Raw genomic sequence first — 20,254 nt, 5'->3', positions numbered from 1 at the left:
AGTGAGCTGTCAATTTTAGATGTTATAGAGGTGGCTCATAAGTGGAGAAAAGCAATTTTCTTGATAAAGATATATTACAACATTTCTTATATCAGCTTAATCTACGACGCTGATCGTTTAATTGTCCCTTTCTACCTACCTGCTGACTATATCCAGTACTACAATGAAGTCGTCATATTTAAAGTTGGACATATCAGTCCCGAGAAGATACGTTTTGACTTTAAGCTGAACGTCCTGGGAAAAAAAAAGTAAGATAAAAGATTAATGTGATGTAGCAGAGTGGACGTTATTCTTCGTCCGTGCGCTCGGCACGCGCAGTATGTTTGCGTTTCCTTCCTAAGGGTAAGGACATTTATGTTGACAATGTGTCTCTTCCTATTGTGCAGATATTGTCACCGTGATGACTATGCTACAGGAGAGAGACAAAATCAGGAGCGGCGGTTCAAGGATTTTCACCGGAGTGCGAGAACACGCAGATATTTCAAGGGAGCGTCTATAGTAAAACAGTTAAAGGGAAACGCTACAAATATTAGGCATTTTTAAAACTCGTTCAACGAGAAAAAAAGTAGCTACAAAGAGACAGGAGCAAACACATTCATTATGCCAATATGGAACATGTAATACCCCCTGTCTCCTCCGGAGGCACTGCAGGGAAATCATACACTTTCTATGACAGCCAATCACACTGCAGATTCCAGGAATGGGACCACCCCCGAGGAGCTTACTCATCTTTATTGTTTGGGATTTCTTCTTGTCTGTTCTCAAGAGTTAAGAAATAATAATAGCAGAGGACAATTACCTGCCAGATGCGGGTCAGGCCGTGCTCCAGCTTCTTTTTTATATAATTTCGATCAAAATTGTTCTCTTCGGTAGAGGATACATTGTTACTATCTGGGGACAAAGAAAATAAAAATATGGGAACGTGCTCAAGGGGCAGTCCACAATCTAGTTTAATTGCTGACGCTCGTTAGTCCACAGTCTAGTGTAAACGCTGCCACCCATCAGTCCAGTCTAGTGTAAACGCTGCCACCAATCAGTCCAGAGTCTAGTGTAAAAACTACCTCTCATCAGTCCAGAGTTTAATGTTAACACTGCCGCCCATCAATATAGTTTATTGTAAACGCTGCCAACTGTAAGTCCAAAGTCTAGTGTGAACATTGCCGCCCACCAGTCCAAAGTTTAGTATAACCGCTGCCACCTGTCAGTTCATAGTCTAGTGTACACGCTGCAGCTCATCAGTCCACAGTCTAGTGCAAATGTTGCCACTATTCAGTCCACAGTCTAGTGCAAATGTTGCCACTATTCAGTCCACAGTCTAGTGTAAACGCTGTAGCCCATCAGTCCAAAGTATAGTACAAACACTGCAGCCCATCAGTCCAGACTCTAGTGCAAATGCTTCCACCCATCAGTCCATAGTCTAGTGTAATCGCTGCAGTCTGTCAGTTCCCAGTCTAGTGCAAACACTTCCACTAGATAGTCCAGTCTAGTGTAAACGCAGCTGCCACTCAGTCCAAAGATTAGTATAAACGCTGCCGCCCGTCAGTCCAGAGTCTAGTGCAAACGCTGCAGCCAGTTAGTCCACAGTCTCGTGTAAACGCTGCCACCCACCAGTCCATAGTCTAGTGTGAACGCTGCAGCCAGTTAGTCCACAGTCTCCTGTAAACGCTGCCACCCATCAGTGCGTAGTCCAGTGTAAATGCTGCATCCAATTAGTCCACAGTCTCGTGTAAACGCTGCCACCCATCAGCGCATAGTCTAGTGTAGTCGCTGCTGCCAGTAAGTCCCCAGTCTCCTGTAAACGCTGCCACCCATCAGCCCATAGTGTAGTGTGAACGCTGCAGCCAGTTAGTCCACAGTCTCGTGTAAACGCTGCCACCCATCAGTGCATAGTCTAGTGTAGTCGCTGCTGCCAGTAAGTCCCCAGTCTCCTGTAAACGCTGCCACCCATCAGCCCATAGTCTAGTGTGAACGCTGCAGCCAGTTAGTCCACAGGCTCGTGTAAACGCTGCCACCCATCAGTGCATAGTCTAGTGTGAACGCTGCAGCCAGTTAGTCCACAGTCTCGTGTAAACGCTGCCACCCATCAGCCCATAGTCTAGTGTGAACGCTGCAGCCAGTTAGTCCACAGTCTCCTGTAAACGCTGCCACCCCTCAGCCCATAGTCTAGTGTGAACGCTGCAGTCAGTTAGTCCACAGGCTCGTGTAAACGCTGCCACCCATCAGTGCATAGTCTAGTGTGAACGCTGCAGCCAGTTAGTCCACAGTCTCGTGTAAATGCTGCCACCCATCAGTCCATAGTCTAGTGTGAACGCTGCAGCCAGTTAGTCCACAGTCTCGTGTAAATGCTGCCACCCATCAGTCCATAGTCTAGTGTGAACGCTGCAGCCAGTTAGTCCACAGTCTTGTGTAAACGCTGCCACCCATCAGTGCGTAGTCCAGTGTAAATGCTGCATCCAATTAGTCCACAGTCTCGTGTAAACGCTGCCACCCATCAGCGCATAGTCTAGTGTAGTCGCTGCTGCCAGTAAGTCCCCAGTCTCCTGTAAACGCTGCCACCCATCAGCCCATAGTGTAGTGTGAACGCTGCAGCCAGTTAGTCCACAGTCTCGTGTAAACGCTGCCACCCATCAGTGCATAGTCTAGTGTGAATGCTGCAACCAGTTAGTCCACAGTCTCGTGTAAACGCTGCCACCCATCAGTCCATAGTCTAGTGTGAACGCTGCACCCAGTTAGGTGGCAGCGTTTACACGAGACTGTGGACTATCAGTGTGTAGTCTAGTGTAAATGCTGCATCCAGTTAGTCCACAGTCTCGTGTAAACACTGCCACCCATCAGTGCATAGTCTAGTGTGAACACTGCAGCCAGTTAGTCCACAGTCTCGTGTAAACGCTGCCACCCATCAGTCCATAGTGTAGTGTAGTCGCTGCTGCCGGTTAGTCCACAGTCTCGTGTAAACGCTGCCACCCATCAGTCCATAGTGTAGTGTAGTCGCTGCTGCCGGTTAGTCCACAGTCTCGTGTAAACGCTGCCACCCATCAGTCCATAGTGTAGTGTAGTCGCTGCTGCCGGTTAGTCCACAGTCTGGTGTAAACACAAATGCCACATACATAAAAAAGCCCACAAACCAATCACAGAACCCCCTTTTCTGCTTGAAAGAGATTACACCTCAGCAATAAATGCCTCCACTAAAATCAGGCCAGTCTGCTCTGGAGATTGGGGTAGCTCGCAGATGGCGACTCTCCGCTGATCTGACCCCTTTGACATGACCTTCATAGTCTTCACTTTTAAAGTGTGTCGTTTCGGGAGTACGGCCAAACTTTCTTCCACGGTAGCGTCCACGATGAAGTTACAGCTGAATGAATCATTTCTAACTTCTGCCATAATCTCTTCCTGATTAACATTCTTTGAAAACAAGATGGTAATGTGAGGAGAGCGGAGCGCGCGACCTCTTGTCTCCACCGTACAGTGAATAAACTCCGAGGTGCCATCTGCAAGTCAATGAGGATGTATCAGAACTTGCAGGTCCTTCAGAGCGGCTCCGCCACGTCCTCGAGTGCCCTTAACAGAAAGCCGCTAATGATAATCCGCTCGGAGGGCAGGTCTCCCGAGCCGCCAACCGTGCCCACATGTGCTGCAATCTGGTGACTGGGCCGAAAGACCAAACCAGGAGGAAATCATTTCACACGCAGGGAAGTGGTTTGCCCTATATTTTGGAAAAAAAAACAACCAAAAAACACCAAAAATGGCATCCAACAACCAATCCGGACAGTTGGTTTAAGGCGCGGCGGCTCGTGCTACATGCACTAGCAAAACCACTGCGCTCGGTGATTGGCTGCAGCGGTGATGTGCGCTATAGGCTTGATGTCACCACTTCAGGAGGTAAGCAAATGACATCAGTGAGCTCTAGGAAGAGTATAAGGTTTCCTCTAAGCTTGTAGCCAATTGTCTAACCTCTGAGGTTCTGCAGCAGCTGAGGTGCATGTAATAATGATGCCGCTCAGGAGCACAGTGCTGTTAATTAGACATGGATTGGGGAACACTACACATTAGTCAAAGACGTAATCGGTGACCGGCTGCTACTGATAAGCGGTGTCTGTGTCGAGCTGCTCGTCTCCATATAATCATCGGGATCGGATGTGTCATCTACCGACTCATCAGTGAGAACGTTCCGTCATGGGAGAAATAGTGGAGCGGATCACATCACATCACACCATGCGCTCTCCTATAAAACGGCAGGAAACCTGCGGATACTTCATCCTGATGCCATAAAAGAGTGATCTGCAGCTTCAGGAGCGCAGTGATTATATTTAGTGTCTACGGCCGGCACAAAAAGCTGAAAATCAATCTCCGGATAGAAGACAAACATTATTCTGCTTCTTCAACAAGTCTCCTACCACGTAAAATATCCTCAATGGAGATAAGAAAGGAGAGAGAAGGAGCGAGGGCAGAGAGAGAGCGATAGAAGGAGCGAGGGCAGAGAGAGAGAAGGAGCGAGGGCAGAGAGAGAGGGAAGGAGCGAGGGCAGAGAGAGAGGGAAGGAGCGAGGGCAGAGAGAGAAGGAGCGAGGGCAGAGAGAGAGGGAAGGAGCGAGGGCAGAGAGAGAGGGAAGGAGCGAGGGCAGAGAGAGAGGGAAGGAGCGAGGGCAGAGAGAGAATGAGCGAGGGCAGAGAGAGAGAGCGATAGAAGGAGCGAGGGCAGAGAGAGAGAGGGACAAGAAGAGGGCAGAGAGAGAAGGAGAGAGGGCAGAGAGAGAAGGAGAGAGGGGAGAGAGGGCAGAGAGAGAGCGATAGAAGGAGCAAGGGCAGAGAGAGAGAGGGAAGGAGCGAGGGCAGAGAGAGAGGGAAGGAGCGAGGGCAGAGAGAGAGAAGGAGCGAGGGCAGAGAGAGAGGGAAGGAGCGAGGGCAGAGAGAGAGGGAAGGAGCGAGGGCAGAGAGAGAAGGGGCGAGGGCAGAGAGAGAGGGAAGGAGCGAGGGCAGAGAGAGAGGGAAGGAGCGAGGGCAGAGAGAAAAGGAGCGAGGGCAGAGAGAGAGAGAGAAAAAAAGGAGTGAGGGGAGAGAGAGAGAGAGAGAGAGAGAGAGAAGGAGCGAGGGCAGAGTGATAGAAGGAGCGAGGGCAGAGAGAGCGAGAGACAAGGAGCGAGGGCAGAGAGAGCGAGAGACAAGGAGAGAGGGCAGAGAGAGAGCGAGAGACAAGGAAAGAGGGCAGAGAGCGCCAGAGATAAGGAAAGAGGGCAGAGAGCGCCAGAGACAAGGAAAGAGGGCAGAGAGCGCCAGAGACAAGGAAAGAGGGCAGAGAGCGCCAGAGACAAGGAAAGCGGGCAGAGAGCGCCAGAGACAAGGAAAGAGGGCAGAGAGCGCCAGAGACAAGGAAAGAGGGCAGAGAGCGCCAGAGACAAGGAAAGAGGGCAGAGAGCGCCAGAGACAAGGAGAGAGGGCAGAGAGCGCCAGAGACAAGGAGAGAGGGCAGAGAGAGCGCCAGAGACAAGGAGAGAGGGCAGAGAGAGAGCGAGAGACAAGGAGAGAGGGCAGAGAGAGAGCGAGAGACAAGGAGAGAGGGCAGAGAGAGAGCGAGAGACAAGGAAAGAGGGCAGAGAGCGCCAGAGACAAGGAAAGAAGGCAGAGAGCGCCAGAGACAAGGAAAGAGGGAAGAGACAGAGCGCGAGGGCAGAACGAGAGCGCGAGGGCAGAACGAGAGCGCGAGGGCAGAACGAGACCGCGAGGGCAGAACGAGAGCGCGAGGGCAGAACGAGAGCGCGAGGGCAGAACGAGAGCGCGAGGGCAGAACGAGAGCGCGAGGGCAGAACGAGAGCGCGAGGGCAGAACGAGAGCGCGAGGGCAGAACGAGAGCGCGAGGGCAGAACGAGAGCGCGAGGGCAGAACGAGAGCGCGAGGGCAGAACGAGAGAGCGCGAGGGCAGAACGAGAGCGCGAGGGCAGAACGAGAGAGCGCGAGGGCAGAACGAGAGCTTGAGGGCAGAACGAGAGCGCGAGGGCAGAACGAGAGAGCGCGAGTGCCGAGAGAGAGAGCGCGAGGGCCGAGAGAGAGAGCGCGAGGGCCGAGAGAGAGAGCGCGAGGGCCGAGAGAGAGAGCGCGAGGACCGAGAGAGAGAGCGCGAGGACCGAGAGAGAGAGCGCGAGGACCGAGAGAGAGAGCGCGAGGGCTGAGATAGAGCGTGAGGGCCGAGAAGAGAGCGACTGAGAGCACTTGATCTCCTATTTCGCAGATGTGAGTTGCTTAGTTTGGAAGATTCCAAGGCATGCAGTAGGTGTTTGGATCTTGATTTTTCTGGTCACTGTGCATTACCCTATATCACCAGCAGGGTTGCAATGTCAAGGCTGTCAGTGAGATCGCCAGCAATTGAACTGCAAAGGAGTCTATCCCTTTAAATATGACCTTTGCTCCCTAGACTTAGACACAATCTGTTACTTACCAGACGCTGCTTGGGGTTCCTCATGATCAAATTTTTCATGCCACTCCATTGTACGAAAATAACTCAACATAACTTCCCAGAGTGCTTTGCAGAGGTCCGTTAGGCAAGGAATGTAGCTATCTGAGGTTATGTGCTGCAAAGACACAAAGAAAACATTATCCACCATTGTGTTGGATAATCCTCCCCGACAATGGCTAACCTAAGCAGCTACAAACTATTAGGCCTTGATGCATTGTACACTTACAGAGAACTTGCCACCAAGTCAAAAGTGGATAGGTTTTAGTCTTGCTTTATTACCGCTGCTGAGTATTTCATTATTTGTTTTTTGTAAATCCAAAGATATGGGCCTTTTTATTAATTATTCATTTTTCTGGTCTCCCCACAAGGGGCAAGGGGATGTGGCTCACAAGTTCCTCTGGGGCGTGGCTCACAAACTCCTTGGGGGCGTGTCTTGTACTTATTTTGGTCTAAAAATCTATCTATTGCTGGCTCCAGATCTGGTAAACTGAGGATCTATCAGTGAGCTCATTCTGTTTGCCAGACTAGTTTGCACCTCTCATCTGTGTTTTTTAAGCTCCTCTCAGATGATGTATGAGCACAGACAAACTTCAACATTGAATATGCATGGAAACAAGAGACTGTATAAATCAAAACGGTGCAACATTTTTAATGAAAACCAATTGTAAAAAATAATTTTTAGCCCTAAATATATGCATTAAAGTCAAAAGTAAATAAAAGGTGGACAACCCCTTTAAAGTTTCTGATACAAAAGCACTGCTAGAGCAGCTTCATCAAGAGATGTGATGTCACATCCCATGATGAAGCCGCTGTAGTGGCGAAACACATAGGGTAACAATTCTAGTGTTTAGTTTTCTTATGTTTTATATAAGTTTTCTAGGCAATAAGCATAAATAAGATGACACAGGACTGCTGAAAAGCACTAGAGCAGCTAAATTAAGGAAAGTGATGTCATATCCCCTGATGAAGCCGCTATAGTGGCGAAACACGTAGGGGACAATGCTAGTTTTTTAGGTTTTTTTTTATCTTTTACATCAGTTTTCTAGGCAATAAGCATAAATAAGATGGCATTCAGAACTGCTGAAAATTACTAGAGCAGTTTCATGAAGGGATGTGATGTCCTATCCCCGGATGAAGCCGCTGTAGTGGCGAAACAAGTTGGGGGACAATTCTAGTGTTTTGGGTGTTTTATATCTTATATCAGTTTTCTAGGCTTAAATAGGATGGCATTCAGGACTGCTGACCTTTCAAACAATCAATTAAGGCACCAATGATGCTACGAGCGACAATCATTAAGGATCAAACCTGAGATTTTAACTTTTACATGATCCTCATATGTAAAGAATGACAGCAATTTTTACGTTTTAATGTATAAATAAATAATAAAAAGTGATGTTTTAGCAATTTGTTAGATCATCACAATTTGTAATTCATGAGGCCCGAGGCCCATAGGTAGCGCTATCGATTTATTGAGACATTCCGCAAAATCCAGCGCATGCGCCGTGATAAGGTGCGCAATTTAAGGCATGCGCAGTGGCGTTGCGACCCAAAACACTAGGGATGCAGAATCGGTTACCGTGCAGGATGAACTTAAAAGGCAGCAGAGAAGGCTGTCAATCAAATAAACAGCGATGGTACGGGGGCGGAATAAATAAAGAACTGATGACATGGTACTGCTAATTTACATATCATTTAAAGACAGCGCACAGGCCTATTTCTTCTCCTAACAGATCTATGGGGAAAGCACATTCGGTTTTATGCACCCTCTCTGGTGATCTACTGGTGGGAGGCTGTGTGGGCATTCACAAGAGTTTCTACTATACCTTCTCTGTTAAAACCCCTAATTTAAAGGGGACCGGTCACATCGTAAATACACCTATATCTGAAAGTGGCATAGGATAGAGGGAGAGACACTGAATCCGGGGATATATAGTTTTCTATGATTTGCTTCAGTATTTCCATATAAAAAGCCATTGAAACACTGCCAGGACTCACAGTGAAAGCCTGTGAGTCCAGCTGTCTCCGCCCACAAGCATTGATTGACAGCTTTCCTTGGTCACATCTAAAAAGTTATTTTTGCATAGAAACACCAAATGAAATGATAGAAAACTATATATCGCCGAACTCGGCGCGTCCCCCTCTATCTTGTGATGTCCTTTATTTCAGGATCCGACACATGCCCTCTAAAATCATCTATCCTAGTCACAAACTAGCCCTGAATGCCACAGTAGTTTTGGTTATATTTATATGCTAATTATTCCTGTTACACCAAGTCTGCTGGAATATATATTATGTTGATTCATTAATTTCAAAAGCTAAATTGAGAAGGACCGGTATGCTTTTTTTCTTCATCTTTTACCTTACCCTCCGGGAAGATTTCAGGGGTAGGCTATTTTTTAATGTCTATTTCTGGACTAGCAATAATAATAAAAAAAAATTAACATTTAAATGATATATACCATAAAAATGTTTTATTAATCATCCTTCCAGCAAATAACGCAGCATAATACAGATGGGACGGATGCAAACAATAGCACTCAAAGCAATATATAGACGGTATAGCTTCAAAATATCAATATCGAGTAATTAAACTGCCCAAGACAATGGAATATATGAATATATAAAAAATCCGCTATCTCAGCGATATTCTCTACGAGCAGCCATGTTCTCTAGCACAGTCTGTTGGAAGGGTTATAAAGGATTAGGAAAAAATGGTCGGCTCCACTTGATTGGAACGGAGGTGTAATACTTGGCACCATCTACAGGGGGGGCAGTGGCGCTGTTTCTGTATATCTGTTACATTGCATCCGTGTCGGCAAGTCTCTGAAACCTAAATTCAACCTGGTAGAGCATATTGGAGGCAAGTGGCAGCCCTGCAGAGCGAGTCGGATGGGGTGGAAGCCCAGAACAATGTGTTGGAGAGATAACAGCCTGGAAGAACACGTTTAAGGGGGCAGCTACCCGGAAGAGTGCGTTGGGAAGGGGCGGAAGCCTAGAAGAGTGCGTCAGTGGGCGCAGCAGTTCAAAAGAACGTGCTGGAAGAGTGCTTTGGAGGGGGTGGTAGCCCGGAAGAGCGCGTCGGAGGGGGTGGTAGCCCGGAAGAGCGCGTCGGAGGGGGTGGTAGCCCGGAAGAGCGCGTCGGAGGGGGTGGTAGCCCGGAAGAGCGCGTCGGAGGGGGTGGTAGCCCGGAAGAGCGTGTCGGAGGGGGTGGTAGCCCGGAAGAGCGCGTCGGAGGGGGTGGTAGCCCGGAAGAGCGCGTCGGAGGGGGTGGTAGCCCGGAAGAGCGCGTCGGAGGGGGTGGTAGCCCGGAAGAGCGCGTCGGAGGGGGTGGTAGCCCGGAAGAGCGCGTCGGAGGGGGTGGTAGCCCGGAAGAGCGCGTCGGAGGGGGTGGTAGCCCGGAAGAGCGCGTCGGAGGGGGTGGTAGCCCGGAAGAGCGCGTCGGAGGGGGTGGTAGCCCGGAAGAGCGCGTCGGAGGGGGTGGTAGCCCGGAAGAGCGCGTCGGAGGGGGTGGTAGCCCGGAAGAGCGCGTCGGAGGGGGTGGTAGCCCGGAAGAGCGTGTCGGAGGGGGTGGTAGCCCGGAAGAGCGCGTCGGAGGGGGTGGTAGCCCGGAAGAGCGCGTCGGAGGGGGTGGTAGCCCGGAAGAGCGCGTCGGAGGGGGTGGTAGCCCGGAAGAGCGCGTCGGAGGGGGTGGTAGCCCGGAAGAGCGCGTCGGAGGGGGTGGTAGCCCGGAAGAGCGCGTCGGAGGGGGTGGTAGCCCGGAAGAGCGCGTCGGAGGGGGTGGTAGCCCGGAAGAGCGCGTCGGAGGGGGTGGTAGCCCGGAAGAGCGCGTCGGAGGGGGTGGTAGCCCGGAAGAGCGCGTCGGAGGGGGTGGTAGCCCGGAGGAGCGCGTTGGAGGGGGTGGTAGCCCGGAGGAGCGCGTCGGAGGGGGTGGTAGCCCGGAAGAGCGAGTCGGAGGGGGCGGCAGCCCGGAAGAGGGAGTCGGAGGGGGCGGTAGCCCAGAAGAGCAATTAGGAGGGAGCAGCAGTCCGGAAAAATGCTTCAGAGGGGAGGCAACCCAGAAGAGCGTGTCGGAGGTTGTGGGGGGAGGGAAGCAGTCCAGAGGGGCACGTCAGAGGAAGCAGCAGTCCAGAAAAGTGCATCAGAGGGGGAAGCAACCCAGAAGGACATGTCAAAGGGAGAAGCAGTGCAGAAGAGCATGTCTGAGTAGGCGACAGCCTGGAAGAGCACGTCAGAGGGCGTAGCAGCCATGAGAAGCATGTTGGAGGGGGAGACAGCTCGGAAAAGCACGCTTGGGGAGGGGGGGTGTGGAGGCAGCCAGGAAGAGCATCTCTGAGTAGGCGGCAGCTTGGAAGAGTGCCTCAGAAGGGGAGGCAGCCCAGAAATGCGCATCAGAGGGGGAGGAAGCCCAGAATGGCGCGTCAAGTGGGAAAAGCCAGCCAGGAAGAGTGAGTCAGAGAGGGAGGCAGCTTAGAAGAGTGTGACAGAGAAAGCAGCAGCTCGGAAGTGAGACATTGAGGGTTAGGCAGTCTGGAAGAGAAGGCGGCAGCCCGTAAGAGTGCGTTGAAGGGAGCAACAGGCCAGAAGAGCGTGTCGGAAGAGGCACCAGCCTAGAAGACCACATTCGAGAGGGAGGAAGCCCAGAAGAGTACATCGAAGGGGGATGCAACCCAGAAGACCGCATCGGACGGGGCAAGTGCCGTGAAATTTAGCTAGATAAGACGACACTCAATATTTAAGGAAAAGGCCACCATGAAGAGCCCATCAGATGAAGAGGCATCTGTAAAGAGGGTAATGAAAGGGAAGGTAGCAGTAAAGAGTGCATCGGAGGGGCAAGCAGCTGAGAAAACCTCATCATTAAAGTCAGTTGCAACAAGCATGACTAAGGAGAAGTGTTCCCTGACAAGCCTGTCAGAAGGGGAGAAAGCCTTAATGAACTTGTCTTACGGGGATGTAGAGTCTACAAGCGCTGTTGGAGATTGTCAGAGGGGAATGCGGCACTGAAAAAAGCAGAGGAGGAAAATGAAGCCTTGACTTGAGCATCTGAGGAGCGAGGAAAGATTGATGAGAACGTCAGAGGCGGGGGCAGCAATAACAAAAGCACCTGAGGGGAGGCCATGTTGAGGAGTACATTGGGGGGTAGCGGTAGTACAGTTGGTATCGGGTAATGGGCAGAATTAGAGGGAGTAACAATGAGAGATCGACGAAGATTATTTAAATAGTGCCAACCCGTGCACATGGAGCTAAAGCCCCCATCTACAATCAATATCTACTAATGGGTAGATTATAAGTGTGGAGGCGATCATCTAGGAACTGATGTGACACTCGTGAGATAAATAAAATAAGTACGGAGGCGGCAAATTTAGAAATATTCAAATCCTCCAAGATTTATTCAGCAGCTTTGAAATTTATGACACATGAAACAGAGGAAAGTTTTAATGATTAATGCGTAGCTGGTGGGCAAATACCGCCACACATCTACCATCCCGCTAGACCAATAAAATGACTGGAAAAGTATTTAGCGGCGCACGCCCGTTTAGTAATGAATCCTTCAAGGTGCCCCGGGTCTAACAAGTGAGCGGACCTCCAAAGACAAATGACTCCAATGTAAATGTAGAGGAGATAATGCAGGAGCGTTACAATGCACCGGAGAGAGTGAGAGAATATTAAGAAGACAGACGGGGTCCTGCGATAAGGAGGTGCCGAGGCTGGTCTCTTATTATAGGAGCGATCCGAGAGAAGGGTCTCCAGTGTGCTCCCACCATAGGCGGGCAGTAATGTGAGACAATAGAGAGTGAGAAAGCGGACGGGAAAAGTCAAAGAGAGAACAGGAGAGAACAGGACAGTGTGAAAGTGGAGAGAAGAAAGAAGGAGAATGTGGAGAGGTGGAGACGACACACAATGACAAAGCAACAGGCGGCAACTCAGAAAGACTAAGAAAGAGCGAAGAAGAAAGGCAATGGTGGGAAAGCAGGCAATTAACGGACAAAGAGCACACAAGTGGGAGGAAGAAAGCGGGAGAGAAAACAATAAAAAAAAAAAAGAACATAAGGACAACCAAATTGGGAAATGGAAGGACAACACAATTGGGGAAAAAGAGAATGACGCAATTGGGAAAAAAGAAGGACGATGCAATGGGGAAAAGAAGGATGATGCAATGGGGAAAAGAAGGACGACGCAATGGGGAAAAGAAGGAAGATGGAATGGAGAGAAAAAACTACGCAATGGGGAAAAAGAAGGACGACGCAATGGGGAAAAGAAGAAGGACGATGCAATGGGGAAAAGAAGAAGGACGACGCAATGGGGAAAAGAAGAAGGACGACGCAATGGGGAAAAAAAAGAAGGACGACGCAATGGGGAAAAGAAGAAGGACGACGCAATGGGGAAAAGAAGAAGGACGACGCAATGGGGAAAAGAAGAAGGACGACACAATGGGGAAAAAAAGAAGGACGACGTAATGGGGAAAAGAAGAAGGACGACGCAATGGGGAAAAGAAGAAGGACGACGTAATGGGGAAAAGAAGAAGGACGACACAATGGGGAAAAGAAGAAGGACGACGCAATGGGGAAAAGAAGAAGGACGACGTAATGGGGAAAAGAAGAAGGACGACGCAATGGGGAAAAGAAGGACGACGCTATGGGGAAAAGAAGGACGATGCAATGGGGAAAAGAGGGACAACGTAATGGGGAAAAGAAGGAAGAGGCAATGGGGAAAAGAAGGACGAGGCAATGGGGAAAAGAAGGACAACGTAATGGGGAAAAGAAGGAAGAGGCAATGGGGAAAAGAAGGACGAGGCAATGGGGAAAAGAAGGACGAGGCAATGGGGAAAAGAAGGAAGAGGCAATGGGGAAAAGAAGGATGACGAAATGGGAAAAGAAGGAAGAGGCAATGTGGAAAAGAAGGACGAGGCAATGTGGAAAAGAAGGACGAGGCAATGGGGAAAAGAAGGAGGAGGCAATGGGGAAAAGAAGGATGACAAAATGGGAAAAGAAGGAAGAGGCAATGTGGAAAAGAAGGACGAGGCAATGGGGAAAAGAAGGATGACGAAATGGGAAAAAAACGACAACAAAATTGGGAAGAATAAAGATAATGCGATATGGAAAAAGAAGAACAATGAGTGTGGGAAAAAAGAAGGATGACGTAATGAGGAAAAGAAGGACGACGCAATGTGGAAAAGAAGGACGACGCAATGGGAAACAGAAGGACGACGCAATGGGAAACAGAAGGACGACGCAATGGGAAACAGAAGGACGACGCAATGGGAAACAGAAGGACGATGCAATGGGAAACAGGAGGACGACGCAATGGGAAACAGGAGGACGACGCAATGGGAAACACGAGGACGACGCAAGGGGAAACAGGAGGACGACGCAATGGGAAAAAGAAGGACAACGCAATAGGAAAAAGAAGGACAACGCAATGGGAAACAGAATGATGACACAATAGGGAAAAACAACAAAATTGGGAAAAAGAAAAACAATGTGATGTGGAAAAAGAAAAACAACACAATGGGGGGAAAAAAGAAGGACGACACAATGGGGAAAAAGAAAAACAATGCATGTAGGAAAAGAAGGTCGACAAAATGGGGGAAAAAAAAAAAAGGATGACGCAATGGGGAGAAAAAAGGACGACATAATGGGGGGAAAAAGGATGACGCAATGGGGAAAAAAGGATGATGTAATGGTTTTTCCCATTACATCATCCTTTTTTTCTACATGCGTCATCTTTTTTCGTAGGACTTTTTCATAATTTTTTTCGTAGGAAAACGCAATTGGCAAAAACAAGGGCGACACGTGGGAAAAAGAAGGACGACGCAATGGGGAAAAAGAAAGAGGACGCAATTGGAAAAAATAAAGAAGATACATGTGGGAAAAAGAAGGACGAAGAATGTGGGAAAAAGAAGGACGACGCAATGGGGAAAAAGAAAGAAGACGTAATGGGGGAAAAGGAGGACAACGCAATGGGAAAATAGGATCACAACGCAAATCCGGATAAAGGAGAACGTGAATGGGAAAAAAGAAGAAATATTGGACTCCGAGAACAAGGAAACAAATGAGAGAAATATGGCTGAGATAGGAGAAAGAATTCAGGTGAAAGAAAGCGCAATATCTGCCGGGGGAGAATGGAAACCAGTTGGGCAAACCGAAAAGCAAGCAATGCAATGTAGCTGGACTTTTCTAGTTTGGATTTTTGGATCTGTGGGCTGCGTTCCGTGCACTCCTAGGACCATACAAAACCTGTATATTATGGAACTGCTTAAAATATGTTCAAAAGCTGCAGATTTTGTTGCAGAACGTTCCATTCATCTGAATAACCCATTTTAGAAGGGTGGAACGGATTTTCACTTGCAAAATATCTGCAACACAATCTGCAGCTTGGGAATTTGCCCCAACAACTTTAGCAGCAGTAGCTCAGGTCCTATATGGACCTCTTTAATTCCAGAACCCCCAGAATTCGTCTATAAAAGAGAAACCAGCTCCTTTGACCAGTCCTTCTAACGGCTTCCCATTGGCCTTTGTCCGTGACGCATCATTGATTTCTTGATTCAGAACTACAACAGTATCACATATTAAGAACATGACGTATTATCAGTTACTTACTGTACAGAGGTCCTTGTAAGGCAGCTTCTGAAATTTTGTATCCGAGTTTCCTGCGCACAGTTCTACGTATCCCAAGACGACTTGGAACACAGTGTTGTGGATTGCCTGAGTGAAGTGCATGTGCAGCTGGTCCATCGCCGTCTAAAAGGTGAGGAGGAAACATTGAAGAGACAAAAGAAACCATAAGTAATCTACAACAATTAATCTACGCAAATTTTGTGGTAGGACAAAAGACTAAAGGGTCATAAAGGTACAAGCAAATTGAACCCCACTGATTCCGAGGGGCTGAGAAATGCCCCGGTAGAACACAGAGGTAGCCACCGTACGCTGTACTCGCTCCACTCTTCAGATTGATGGGGTCCCGACTGTTGGACCCCCAGAAACCTTTTGATAAGTGATGACACTTCATGATGGCATTTACCCTTTAAATCATAATGAGATGACTCTGCTTATGCGGCACCAGTCTATACAGCAAAGCTGATAAATGAGTGGCAGAAAACAAGCTTCAGCCGACTGCTTGAATGACCAGAGTACGAACTGCAATCTTTAAAGATTTTGAGATTACCGTTTTTTCCGGATTGTAAGATGCCCTTTTTTTCTCCTCAAAAAAGGGGATAAAATTATTATTATTATTTATTATTATAGCGCCATTTATTCCACGGCGCTTTACAAGTGAAAGAGGGTTACGTACAACAATCATTAACAGTACAAAACAGACTGGTATAGGAGGAGAGAGGACCCTGCCCGCGAGGGCTCACAGTCTACAGGAGGAGAGAGGACCCTGCCCGCGAGGGCTCACAGTCTATAGGAGGAGAGAGAACCCTGCCCGCGAGGGCTCACAGTCTACAGGAGGAGAGAGGACCCTGCCCGCGAGGGCTCACAGTCTACAGGAGGAGAGAGGACCCTGCCCGCGGGGGCTCACAGTCTACAGGAGGAGAGAGGACCCTGCCCGCGGGGGCTCAAAGTCTACAGGGGATGGGTGATGGTACAATAGGTGGGTGCGTCTTACAAAATGGATATAGCTTACCGGAGCCGCAGTGCTGGAGCGGTGCCATAAGAGACAGGGTCACAGGACATGCTAGGGGGTGTCACGGCGGGCACCATTATCTGCGAGCGGACTGCAGTGGTGTCACAGGACAGGGTGTCTTGGCGGTGGGTGGATTGAACTCTATTGAATCGCCCGTGGTTCACGCAATGAACTTCAAGAAAATGGCCGTGGAGGCGGCATGTGCGCAGATTGACGCAATGGATTACAAGAAAATGGCAGTGGAGTCCAATCTGTGCACGCGCCGCCTCCGTGGCCATTTTCTTGAAGTCCAACTTGTCAACCGCAGGCGATCCAATGGAGCCCACAGTCAGCTCAATGCACCTGCCACCGAGACACTCCGTCCTGTGATACTCCCGCAGCCCGCCCGCAGATCAATGGCACCCTGTGACTCTGCCTCCTATGACCCCGCTCCACCACCATCAACCCGTTAATCCATATCCGGAGGATTCAACAGAGCCCACAGTCAGATCAATAGCGCTTACTGCGACACCCCCGAGCATGTCCTGTGACCCGGCCTCCTACGACCCCGCTCCACCACAGTCAACCCGTTAAACTATATCCGGGGGATTCAACGGAGCCCACAGTCAGATCAATGGTGCCTGGCGCAACTCCTTGGAGCGAGCAGAATCGCTGACCCTCCTGAGCCGCAACACCCCCTCCTCTGAGCCCGCAGCATCCCCGACTCTGCCTCCTGTGACCTTCCTGAGCCACTCCACCACCGCCGCTCCCCTTGGTGAGTATTAGGGTTAAGACGCACTAGGATTATAGGACTCATTTTAACATTAAAATTATTTACCATTTTCCTCCGCTAAATTTGGGGTGCGTCTGATAAAACGAAAAATACAGTAAGTGGATGATAACTTTCTAATTCAGATCTGCTTATCTCCTCAGACCAGGTTTGCATACTTTACTAGTTGTTGGCATACAAACCAGGCGGTCGATGTTTCGGGTTGCTAGGTAGACCCTAATAACATTTCTCTCTCATACGTTACAGTCACAGTATTATGAAGCTTTTTGCAAATTTTCAGTGTGAGTTTAAGCGGATTTGTCAGCAAATTACCCAAGATAAACTGCATACATTAATATATACAGTAGATGACCTGATGAGGCCGGTGTATTTGCTTTGAAAATCCACATCAGAATGGCTATACAATCCATTCTAAAAGTTTAACTAAAATCATCACCCAGCCAGCCCACTAGACAGATCCTCACTCAAAACAGATTAATTAAAGGGGTATTCTCAAGTTCTCTTGAGCAACTTAGACATCTTCCCTCTCCTTACAGTCTCCTTCAGTTTCAAGTTAGTTGAGGAGCTTCATTCTGCTGTTGTACATTAACGGTCAGTCAATGCTTGCACTGAGTCTACATTTTTATATATTTTTGAAAAAATATGGTGATTGCAACAAGCACACAGGTCAGGAAAGTAAGAGCCATGATTTGGATAACTACTGGTGCAGGGGGCAGGAGCTCAGTTGACTACAGTCTTGAAATTCCAGGATAGTCCATGAAATCACTGCTGTTGCACATTCACGGTCGGGCAGTGTTTGCTCCGAGTCTAAACTGTTATATGTAGATCTATATATAGTGACTTCAACAAGCACACAGTTCAGGAAAGTAAGAGCCATGATTAGAATAACTGCTGATGAAGGGGGTAGGAGCTGAGTTGACAACCGTCTTGAAATTCCAGGATAGTCCATGAAAATAATGCACTTTTTTGCCCTGTCCGTAAAAAAAAAAAATAGAAGACGTCCATTTTTTTTAAGCTGAAAAAACGCAGATTATTTTGACTGTAAATATCATTTTACAGTGAAAGCAACTGATGTCTTCATATCAGAATTGTGGGCTGTAGATATGGATCACTTATAATCATATATTTTAGTTTTCCAATGTGTCAGTAAAATACATTTTCTGTGATTTTTTAATAAACCAGCCAGAAAAAAAAGTCAAGCTGGCAAGCTTGGGCAGTATTGTGATTGTACAGGAATGATGTGTCCTGTCAGGAGCCGAGAGGTAGGAAGAGGAGGATGAGCAACTAACTGCTGTATAGAAATCAATGAACTGGAGAGAGCTGACTAGGATGCTAGGAGTTAACTCCTTGTTCTCCAGCCTGGATGAGCTCTATAGAAACAAGCAGTGCGGCATGTAAGATAAAAGCTCTCACAGTAGGAGAATAACACAGATAGAAAAAGCAAGTCAATAGTAAATTTGCTTATTTTCATTCTGTCTAACAAAAGCAATTTAGTAACATGAGAATACCCCTTAAAAGATTAATACAGAGAGAAGAAATAAAATATTCCTTTTATTCCAGAATTTGTCAAATATATTACTCCTCTTCCTGTTGCTCTCAAATACTGCTGTATAGGCTGAATAGAGCTGATTAGGAGGTTGGGAGGCAACTCCTCCCCTGGAATGTAAGTACAGTTTAAACTCCGCCAGAGTCGAGTTCCATAGAAACAACATGTACACTATGTAAGACAAAAGCTCTCACATCGGAAGAATGATAGCTCATAAAAAAAGCAAATCAATTTCAAAACTTCCTTATTACATTCTACTGTGATTCTGCAGGAATGATGAGAGTTCTGTTAAGAGCGGAGCGCCAGAGAGAGGGAGAAGAGCAACTAACTGCTGAATAGAAATCAATGAACTTGGATGTTAAGAGTCAACTCCTCCTCCAGCCTGGATGAGCTCTATGGAAACAAGCAGTACCTCAAGTAAAATAAAAGCTCTCACAGTAGGCAAATAACACATAGAAAAAGCAAGTCCATAGTAAACTTGCTTCTTTTCATGCTCTCTAACAAAAGAAATTTAGTAACATGGGAATACCCCTTAAAAGTTTAATACAGAGAGAAAAAATAAAATATTCCTTTTATTGCAGAATTGGTCAAATATATTACTTGTCTTCCTCTTCCTCCCAAAAATGGGTTAATAGAGCTGACTAGGATGTTGGGATGCAACTCCTCCCCTGAAATGTAACTAGTGTTTAAACTCGGCCAGAGCTGATCTCCATAGCAACAACCTGTACACTAGGTAAGACAAAAGCTCTCACATCGGAAGAATGATAGCTTATAGAAAAAGCAAGTCAATTTCAAAACTTCCTTAGTACATTCTAAATTCTATTGTAATTATACAGGAATGATAAGTGTCCTGCCAAGAGTGCAGCGATAGAGAGGGCAAGATAAGCAACTAAAGGCCCTGTCACACACAGACATAAATCTTTGGCAGATCTGTGGTTGCAGTGAAATCATGGACATATTTCCATTTGTACACAGCCACAAACCTGGCACTGATTGTCCACAATTTCACTGCAACCACAGATCTGCTGCAGATTGATCTCCGTGTGTGACAGGGCCTTATCTGTTGAATATAAATCAATGAACTTGAATGTTAGGAGTCAACTCCTCCTCCTCCTCCTCCTCCTGCTCCAGTCTGGCCGAGCTCTATGGAAGCAAGCAGGAGAGCATGCAAAATAAAAGCTCTCACAGTAGAAGAATGACAACAAATAGAAAAAGCAAGTCAAAAGTAAATTTGTTTCTTTTCATGTAGTCTAACAAAAACAATTTAGTAACATAACAATACCCCTTAAAGGATTAAAACAAAGGATACATAAAATATTTCTTTCATACCAGAATTTGTCAAATATATTACTCTTCTTCCTATTCCTGCCAAAAACTGCTGTATAGGTTGAATAAAGCTGACTGGGATGTTGGGAGGCAACTCCTCCCCTAGAATGTAACTACTGTTTAAACTCGGCCAGAGCTGAGCTCCATGGAAACAACCTGTACACTATGTAAGATAAAAGCTATCACATCGGGAGAATGATTGCTTATAGAACAAGCAAGTCAATTTCAAAACTTCCTTAGTACATTCTATTGTAATTATACAAGAATGAAAAGTGTCCTGCCAGGAGCGGAGCGCTAGAGAGGGCGAGATGAGCAACTAACTGCTGAATAGAAATCAATGAACTTGAATGTTAGGTGTTACCTCATCCTTCTCCAGTCTGGCCGGGCTCTAAGGGAGCAAGCAGGAGAGCATGCAAAATAAAAGCTCACAGTAGAAGAATGACAATAGATAGAAAAAGCAAGTCAATAGTAAACTTGCTTCTTTTCCCATGTACATGTGATCAGTGTATGAGGGGTGGACCTGTCAATCAAATGCAGAAGGC

The 20,254-nt window shown here is 47.7% G+C and overlaps 1 protein-coding gene across 1 annotated transcript in view; it reads right to left on the bottom strand.

Moving 5' to 3' along the window:
- Window positions 1-20,254, bottom strand: part of VPS50 (VPS50 subunit of EARP/GARPII complex) — a 203,904-nt gene that overhangs the window by 82,167 nt on the left and 101,483 nt on the right. The window contains exons 12-15 of the mRNA XM_075315659.1: window positions 15,045-15,185; window positions 6,430-6,562; window positions 800-891; window positions 140-234 (exon numbers count right to left, since the gene is read on the bottom strand). Coding sequence (XP_075171774.1) covers window positions 140-234; window positions 800-891; window positions 6,430-6,562; window positions 15,045-15,185 — 461 coding nt within the window. The remainder of the gene's footprint in view (window positions 1-139; window positions 235-799; window positions 892-6,429; window positions 6,563-15,044; window positions 15,186-20,254) is intronic.

This window comes from Anomaloglossus baeobatrachus, chromosome 6 (genome assembly GCF_048569485.1).
Source record: "Anomaloglossus baeobatrachus isolate aAnoBae1 chromosome 6, aAnoBae1.hap1, whole genome shotgun sequence".
NCBI classification, from domain to species: Eukaryota; Metazoa; Chordata; class Amphibia; order Anura; family Aromobatidae; genus Anomaloglossus; species Anomaloglossus baeobatrachus.
This window is presented reverse-complemented; position numbering and strand designations above follow the sequence as displayed.